The 10,022-nt window shown below is 36.7% G+C and overlaps 1 protein-coding gene across 1 annotated transcript; it reads right to left on the reverse strand.

The window, feature by feature from the left end:
- Window positions 1-3,237: 3,237 nt before the first annotated feature.
- Window positions 3,238-9,266, reverse strand: LOC150097079 (uncharacterized). The gene is made up of 3 exons (XM_090408122.1): window positions 9,223-9,266; window positions 3,987-4,522; window positions 3,238-3,827 (listed from the first exon to the last, which is right to left on the reverse strand). The coding sequence occupies exons 1-3, from the start codon at window positions 9,264-9,266 to the stop codon at window positions 3,238-3,240; spliced, it is 1,170 nt and encodes a 389-aa protein (XP_090264248.1).
- Between the last annotated feature and the right edge of the window lie 756 nt (window positions 9,267-10,022).

Consider the following 10,022-nt stretch of genomic DNA (forward strand, 5'->3'; position numbering starts at 1 on the left):
AACCTTTCATCCCTCTAGACATACAGATTATAATAATCCCATTACGAATCCCTATATCCTGGGCACCTCAGAAAAAATAGCCAGGACTTTAAAGAAATATAATCTGCACTGCTTTTAAACTTCATTTGATGGTTGCTCCTGTTATCCACTCCCTCCCCTCTCTGTTCCAGGTGTTTAGGATGTTGTTTTTTCTTATAAATTGTCATATTATTACAAACTGGGAGATCTGCTAATATATTTTAATCATTTTCATGCAGCATATGCTAGGCTGGGTGCAGCTCATAAGAGTCATGTTAATGGGCATTTTAGTAATGATAATCTGGATTGGATGGAGGAGAAAGAGTGAGTTTCTGCAGGATAATTGCCATACACTGCATGTAATGGAAGCATTTCACAAGGTCTTAGTGTGTTAGATTTGGTAATGGCCTTATGCAGTGTATGCCCTCTGTCCAAAAAGAAACCGGACTTTTCGAAAATAGAAGAGACTACTGGTGCCACGTGTTGTATCTTTTTGTTGTCGAAAGCGGCAACCTTCGTTAGTGTTGTGTCAACTGTTTATGACATTTGTTTCATTAGAAGCCGAGTTATAGTGCCAAGAGGGACGGTGTGTTTTGACGAGCGGTCGGAAATTGAGTTTCAAACAGAGAGCTGCGATTGACTGTTGAGCTAAACTTGGTAAAAGTTTTACCGAAACGCATCAAATGCTTCAAAAAGCATACGGTGCTGAATGCTTATCCCGTACTCAAGTTCATGAGTGGTTTAAGCGATTTCAAAGTGGTCGTAAGACGCTTGAGGACGACGAAAAGCTGGGCCGTCCTTTTAACTGGACTGAGCGAAGTTAACATCCAAAATGTGCGCGATTTTATCAAAGAAAACCGAAAATCGTCCGTGTGATTGATTGAAGATGAATTGGGGATTCCAAAATCAACTGCACAACATTTTGAACAAGACTTTGGGCCTTCGTAAATTGAATTCACGATTTGTTTCCCACAAGTTGACCGATGACCAAAAATGTATCGAATTGAACACTGCAAGGACCTCATTAAAACCGCTAGTAAGGACTCAAACTTCCTTGAAACGATCGTTACTAGTGATGAAACGTGGTGTTTTGAGTATGAGCCCGAAACAAAGCGCCAGAGTGCTGAGTGGAGACTACCAGAAGAGAGGCATCCGAAAAAAAGTCGCTTGGAGAAGTCAAAAGTAAAGACAATGCTGATTTGTTTGTATGATTGCGAGGGCATTATCCACAAAGAATTCGTTCCGCCTCGCCAAACGGTCATTGGTGAGTTTTATCTCGAAGTTTTGAAAAGATTGAGAGCGAGAATTCGTTGCGTACGGCATGAATATTGTGACAACCGACCGTTCATCAAAACACGCTGTCACTCTTGGCACTATAACTCGGCTTCTAATGAAACAAATGTCATAAACAGTTGAGACTACACTAATGAAGGTTGCCGCTTTCGACAACAAAAAGATAAAACAGGTGGCGCCACTAGTTTCTTCTATTTTCGAAAAGTTCGGTTTCTTTTTGGATAGAGGGTGTAGTTGTGTATCAGGTATCAGCACTGCCAATTTGTCACTGAGAGTGATCATGAGACCAGTGGCGGACCTAGAACTTTTGCTGCCCTTTCTAAGTGAAACAAATGGTGGTTTTTATAAATTAATAAACATAAATAAATAATTGTAATTGAGACAAACTATAGGTGGGGGCTTTTTAACCATTGGATGCCATATTTAAATTAGGCAGTAATAAAGGAGGCCCATAAGTTGATATACCTGTAAATGCAACTTTTATAAAAATACAAGATACTTTTTTAAAGGCCACAAGAAACTTACGGAGGCCGCATGTTCCCCACCTATGAGACAAAACATATACCTAATTTACAAAAAAAAATTACCATTAAATATTTTTTATTTTATATTTATAAATAAATAATTTCATTTCTTTTGGATAAACAAACAAATTGTACACATATGTGTATGTAAACATATTTATATATTTACTCTTCTAACTTTCATAGTAGAAAAATCGTGTATAATGCTCTCAAAATTTATATTATTTGTAATTTCTTGTTGTATGGACAATATGGCAAGATTTTGTAGTCTTAACTCACTCATTGTGTAACGAAGATCATTTTTTATCAACTTCAATTTGGAGAAGCTCCTTTCGCAACTAGCGACACTGATAGCAATTGTTAAAAAAATTCTTAGCAAAATTACAATGTTGGGTACAGAATTTTCCAATCTATACTGTTGAATAAATTTTAGTAAATCAAGAGGGCCTTCTCCCCGTTTTTCCAACGTTTTGCCTTTTCTTGTAGTGTAGGTACAGCCATAAAAACCTGGATCCTTTTTCTTTCAATATGGAACTGTTCTTTATCAATGTCAATAAAGTCATTTATTTGACATTCAAATTCTTCATTTAGTAGGTTACATTCGTATTATACACGAATATTTTCTTGCAAGGACATGCAACTGATCAAAGCGTTCTTTTATTTCGTTTATAATTCTATCCATAGATAAAAACATTTCTCTTCGTACTTCTTGTTCTAAGGCTAGCCCCACGTCTCGTGAATTTTCCCCACTCATATTTTTTCTCCTTCTAACTCGACGCTCAGTCGATATTTCCAACTCTTCACAAATTGTTTTGGCTGCTATAACCAGCGTTTTGTATTAGCGCATCTCTTTGTTCCATGAAATGGGTTTGCAAAGAATTTAGTTTTATATGGCATTGACGGATATTTAACCCTTTTATTTGCAGGTATTTTTGCGCGTCATTAATTTCCAAAAGGACGGGTTCCCATAAATTGAGATAACATAGAAAAGAAAAAGATTGCATTGATTTGAGTAATATTCCAACATCTGATCTCGTTTTACTATTTTCTTCTTCAGATGTCAATTTTTCTAAAGCGCTTAAAATGTAAAAAATTGGCTTTTTACTATAGTTACCGCTTCTGCTCTAGCGCTCCAGCGAGTTTCTACACTGCGTTTAACACCTTGACCAGTGACAGAAAGTAAAACATCCCATCGATGAGTGGAAGAAGAAAACAACTGTTCGATAGTTCCAAAAAATGTTATGGAATCGATAGCAGTAGAAGCTGCGTGAAAACATGCCAGGTTTAAAGAATGATTTGTACATGCTACAAATTTGGCATTTGGATTTATTTCCTTAATGCGAGTTTGAACACCGCTGTGCTTTCCTGCCATGACGGCAGCATTATCGTAAGCCTGTCCTCTTCAATTTTTTATATCTAAACCGTCATTTTCTAATTTTGTTAAAATCATATTTGTGATTTCCTCGGCAGTTTTTCCTTTAGTTTCTACAAAGTCAATAAACGATTCTACAACTTTAACTTCGCTACCATCAATAACTACATATCTAATAATTTGACTGGTTTGATCTTTGTGAGAAATATCTGGAGTGCTGTCAAATATCATACAAAAGTATTTAGCTTTCTTTATTTGATCCATAATTGTTTTTCTCACTGCGCCTCCCAATAGCTCTATGAATTCGTTCTGAATCTTCGGCGACAAATAAGAGATACTATATTTATTACCCATCTTAATTTTTATTACATGTTCACGTAATACTGGGTCGTACTTAGCCAACAAGTCAACAAGCTCTAGAAAATTTCCTCTATTTTCCATTGAATTGATGTCTTCCTGATGAACACTTTCACGATGACCTCGAAACGCCAAATTTTGTTTTGCTAAGAATCTAATTATATCAAGTATTCTTGTAAGAATTTCCTTCCATTTTTTAATTTCCTTATCAATTTTCTGTTGTTGTAGTTTATCAAAAGTTGCGCCATGTCCAAGTCTTATTTCTAATTCCTTCCATTGGGAAAATGATCGAATGTGCAGTGCGCTCAACTCGTGTTGACTTATTTTGGGATGAAGTTTTCACCATTTGTTAAAACCATTTTCCGTGTTAAAACTTGATTGACAAAGATCATCAAACAGTTTGCAGCAAAAACAATAAATACTTTTCTTCGATGGTGAATACACCATCGACGATCTTAACAGCTTTTCACCATTAGGCAAAATTTGAAAAAACCAGTCGCGATTAAGCTTTCTTGTTTCACCTTTGGCTTTAATTGTATTACCAGGACGTTTTACTCCTTCACTAAAATCGGCGTTTAAATTTTGAATTGCAAACGGACCTTGACGTACCAGGAATACTCTTGTATTGTCGTCAGTCTTGTTAGGCCATAATCCAACATCTTTCATAGAAATAGACGGAATAATTTGTGCAGCAGACTCTTCATCAGAACTTGATGAACTTTCTACTTCTTCGCCAGTATGTGAGCCAGGTCTTTCCTCTTCAACAACATTGGAATAAGTTTTTTCGCCTTCGAGGGCGGCTTCTTTGCCAGTACTTGAGGCAACAATATTAAAAGAACTAGAAGTTGATTCACGGGAGATGTATTTGAGTAGTGCTCCAGTATTTTTATTCTGTATTTCCTCCCTTGCCTTCTTTTTCTTTCTAAATGACGCTCCGCTTTCTTTTATTCGTTTCATCCTACGGATATATTAAAAAAATAAATTATAGAAATAAAACGTCTATTTCGTATTTTTTAATAAATAATAAATTTCGTGAAATTTCAATAAAACACAAATAATTTGTGCTACTTTAATGCAATAGAAAACAAAAGAAATTTAATTTGTAATAACTTACCTTAGAACAATTTTCTAAAAACTGAAACAGTAATATAAATTACTACTTGCAAGTTACACAATATTTGAACCACCATGCAGTAAAGAGTGCGTACAGGTCGACCTCTTAACTTATGAAAATATATCGGATATCGCGGACCTTCAAGATTATTCACACGCGGCCGCCAGTGTTTCGTCTAGTATCGTTGCCTGCGTATATTTCAGACGTAGCCTCGTGAGTGTGACTTAGCCGTGTCATCTCTATGGTAACGGTAATACTAAGCATTCGATAAACATCGAGCACGGAGTAGTACATAGAACTTCTACTCGGCGTCGGCACCATTGATGTCTGTATCTGAGCAAAATTTTTAGAGATAATATTTTCTACCCTACATTGACTTGACGACGAGGAAAAATATTCGAAATCATATAGTAATTCATAATTCGTGGAAATCGAATAGTAAACGTATGAAGTGAACAAGTTGTTTTTTACAACTATAACTAAATATAAAAAATGCCTCCCCCAAATATGTGCCGCCCGGTGCGGACCGCACCCACCGCTCCTCCCTAGGTACGCCACTGCATGAGACACTGACTTTTCAAGCACGGGAAGGTTTTAATTTTGTATTATTAGGTCTTGTTTTAATATTTGATATTGTTTCAGGCTCGGTTAAGGCCTCCTGTGATTTGTCTGTTGACTTCATGGACGTTTTCAGTAATAATAAAATATGGATGCAAACAAGAATACTCAATTTCTTGCCTTTTCGTATACCGTATTTACTCGAATAAAACTCGTCCTTTTTTTCCCCAGAAAAGTTAAAAAATCGTAATGCGAGATACATGTGGGACTTTTGGAAATTAAAGTTTTTCAGGAAACAACTAAATTGACTTTTATCATTAAATCCTTAGTATCCATTATAATTGCTCCAGTTTTAAAATGAACGTATTTAAATTGTAGTTATCAACGTTATTTACGCTATTGGCCGCTCACCTTCATCACGCGATATATTTGAATCTTTTAGCAACAATGCTTCTGTAATTAAATTAATTATTTCTGGCAAAATCATGTCCTAAGCTCTCCAAATCGAGTTGCACAACAGTTCTAATGATCTCTTTATCATAATCCACCCACGCGTAATCCAAGATCGAGTAAAAGTCAATGCCCTCACTCCCACATTTTCTCTACTGGTTGCTTCCATTTCTATGCATATGGTTGGTATGGTATTAATAAAAGATCGCGGGCTCAACGACAAAAGTAAGCCGATGATTGTTGAGTTGAAATGAATTTCAAAATATCTGAAACTGATATACCAACAAAGTTTTAAACTTTTTTCATGAGCGAAATATATGCGAAACGGTTTAATTTTATTTTTCGTAAAGTAAAATCAGGGGTGTGAGATATACGCGAGGATGAGTTATATTCGAGTAAATACGGTAAGGTACATCGAATTTCAACATTGTACCTAATAAAAAGCATTTAAGCCCAAGTATTGGGCTTAAATGCTTTTTAGATTTTAGATATTTTAGTAGTTATGATGATGATGATCTGCCTGTATTGAGTCTTGCGACTCCTTGTATGCCTGATGCGTTAATATTCGCTAATATCCCTACATTCTTTGACTTTATTCTCACTTGCTGAATCAGTTTATGGTCGGGTTGTTTGAAATTATAGCCAAAACAACTAAGGCTATGAGACTAGTTAATTGCATGTGTACTGGCCAGTTTGTCTTTTTTGCAGGATGAAAACAATGCCACTTCCGTTTGAGACAAGATTAAAGTACAACATGATAGATTTACGAAGGTGGTCTAAAATGTTCTCGGCCTAACAAAGAAAAAACGGATTTATAATTTCAAAATTAGTTTATTTTTCAACATAATTTCCCTTAAGACTAATACATGTATTCCAGCACCATTATCCCGTACCTGTAGTGGTTTCAGTAAGATCTGCAAAATACCCCTTTACAGCTGCAATCACCTCTTCATTCGAAGAAACACGCTGACCAGCGAGGCAGAGTTTTAGTTTTGGGAAGAGATAGAAATCAGAGGTAGCCAAATCTGGGGAATAGGGTGGATGTTCCAACAATTCATAGTGGAGATCCCTTAATTTTCCCATTCCCAAAACACCTTTGTGGGCACGTGCATTGTCCTGTTGAAAGATGATTTTTTTTTCTGCAAACCAGGTCTTTTCTCACAAATTTTTTCGTCTAGTCTGGTTAAAAGATTTGAATAGTATTTCCCGGTTATTGTTTTACCCTTTTCAAGATAATTAATAAACAAAATGCCCTTAGCATCCCAAAACATTGATGCCATGACCTTTCCTGCTGATGGAACTGACTTTGTCTTCTTTGGTGCTGAACAACCGGCTTCTGTCCACTGTTTGGATTCTGCTGTGTAATAGTGAATCCAAGTCTCATCCATAGTAATAAATCGACGCACAAAATCAGTTTTATTCTTGTTAAAACGCTCCAAGCACTGTTCAGAGATTTTCATGCGAGTGTGTTTTTGTTCTGCTGTGAGCAAGCGCAGCACTTATCTTGCGCAACGCTTTTTCATTGCAATTCTTCATGCAAAATATATCCTATACGTTCTTTTGAACTATATGGTGCACTTGATCAATGATTTCTTTTGTTGTTACACTTTTCTGACGTCCTTCACGTGGATCATCTTCAAGGCTGGTACGGCCACGTTTCAACTCGGCAGTTCATTTCTTAATTGTCCAAAATTGTGAACTTCGAATGAATTTCTTTTGGCGTTAAACCTTCTTTTACAAATAAATTTTAACCGCACGATACTCAATTTACCAATTTCAAGGGATAGAGAGAACACTTTTGCTTCAGACAGCTGTATGAAAGAAACTGCTTGATAGAATGACTTACATCTCTCACAGAATGACAGATGCACCAACTTAGAAAAAAAAAATCTTGCCGATAGTGTTGCCATCTATGGTCAAGGCCGAGAACTTTTCAGACCACCCTCGTATATATGAATTAAATTAAAAATACAAGATATATATTTAAGCCACATCTGGCCTCCAATAAGCAGAAAGGGCGATGAAATTCATCTCTTTCACCGACAATCCCAAACGTCCTTGCCCACAGCGGGATTTGAACCCGTAGCCTATTGGTTGGAGAGCAGGTGTGCTAACCACTCGGCCAATAAGGCAGGCATTTCTTCAGCTTAAGACTCATAAGGGGATTACGTTGCATATTTTATTAAAATGCCATGTTATTTCTTGGAGTTTTCTGTCTGTCAGCTTCCCCAATGGGGCTTTCACTGGCTTGCTTCATTTTCCCCAGTACTTCTTCCTCTTGGTTTTGTGTCGGTTTTCCAACAATGATTGAGGTTTCTGTAGCGATATGTTTTTTCTGTATTATGGTTGCTAGCCACAAGTACAACCTTCCTCCTTTCTCATCCGGTCTTGGGACCGGCAATGGCAGAGTTATAGATATATATATATAAAGGTTTTCAGTGGGAAATATTTATGTATTTGTTATAAAGAATTAAACATATATCGTCCACTCCACATCAAGCATTCCACACTTTGTAAATTTTGAAACAAACAGCAGACTCAGGGAAGCTAGAATGTTTAGGGAATGGGTGTGGGTCCAGGCAACCTAGAGATTAGTAAATGGGAGAGTGATCACATGATGTTGAATATAGCTCCCCAGATTCTTAACTTTATTGGGCTAAGCAACACAAAGTGTAAGACAGGTTGTAGAAGGAAGGGGATATTACAGTTTTATGTATAATATGGGCGAGGAATTTTTGGCATTGGTTAGCTCAAGTTTGCTAAAAGTTATAGACATTAGTGAGACTTGGTTGATCAAGGATGTTATAGGAACAGCATGTGATGGATATAGTGTCTTCACAGGGAACAGTATGTGGGGGATGGATTTTGCTAGTAATAGGTGAAGCCAAAAAAAAAAAAAAAGAGTAGAAGTACATCAGGAGGAGAGGCATGCAGAGTGCACTTCATTTGAGGCCAACAGGATGAAATATAATTGGTTGCTGTAATCAAGGGAGAATGTTCATGAGATGTATTTGCAAACTAGCATGATGAATGCAGGTTTTGTAATTATGGGGGATTTCAACTATGGGGGCATAAATTGGGAGGAGGGAAGGTAATGAAATTTTTACTGCTGCTAAAAGATAATTACCTGAGACAGCGTGTAATGGAGGAGACACGAGGTTCGATAGTGCTCGATCTGGTTATAGCATCAGAGAACTTAGTAGTAACCAATCTAACTATGCTTCCTCCACTTGGGGAAGCAGTCATGTAGTGTTGACCTGGAAAATTGCCAGGCATGCAGAATTTTCTGTTAATATTATGGTCATATTTTCATCTGCATGAAGAGCTGACTATAATATCCATGATTATGTTATTTAGTTTATTGCTACTTATATTCATAATATGATCTACATAGGCACAATGCAGCAGTGCTGTATTGTGCCTGATTTTATATCAAACCATTTTCCTCTACATTTAAATCTGTCTGCCAACTTCCACACGGGCCACATGTAATATCCCATTTACAGCATATAATTTTGGTATTTTGATGAACTTACCTTGTTAACTTATCATGTGGCTTTTCCAGATCTGCATAACTCATATAGAAATCTTGTTACATTCCAATCATTTCTCAACTATTTATTTGGCTTATAATAAAAATCTGGTTTAATGCTCAAAGCCAGATAACTGGAAAAAGACCCCCACATCGCTTTTAAGGAATGCAGAGAATCGGTCGGGTCTTCTGAATTAAAGTCCAATCCTTACTTTCATGTAGTGAGCCCCCATCAGTAGTTATCCACTGGGTACTGGAGAAACGAAAAGGCTGCAATTTCAGGCTTACCAGACCAAATTGTACTCTATAAGCTTAAATTAGAAATAAACATTATGGTACAGCATGATATGATTTCATGTCAGATTGAGCATTATCCAATTAAACCAGCTCCCCGCTGTTTTTGTTAGGGAAATCAGAATTTTCGAGTCAGACCAGGCAGGTGACAAAGAAAATAGAAAAAGTGGCCCTTGCTGGAGATCTAGACAGCAGATTATGAAATGTATCCCACCAGGCATATAGAAACGTGCTGGGAAAATTTGGAGAAAAGTGCAAGGCTAATAATAGTGGTATATGCTGGATTTCTGCTAGCATATGGACTAGTCATTACTAACCCTAAATTCCAGGTGTGCACAAATTCAGAGGAGAGAACACAACAAATAACAAAATCCTCATTGACTACGTTATTGTTGATAGTGATATCTGCATGTTGGTTGATGTTGGATACAAGAGTGTACAGATGATTTGAAATTGCAAGTGACAATCAGTTTTAATTATTATTATACAGGTATCCTCATGAAGTTAGAA

This window comes from Typopeltis vanoorti, chromosome 18 (genome assembly GCF_054136105.1).
Source record: "Typopeltis vanoorti isolate ZY-2024b chromosome 18, IOZ_Tvanoo_1.0, whole genome shotgun sequence".
Classification (NCBI taxonomy): domain Eukaryota; kingdom Metazoa; phylum Arthropoda; class Arachnida; order Uropygi; family Thelyphonidae; genus Typopeltis; species Typopeltis vanoorti.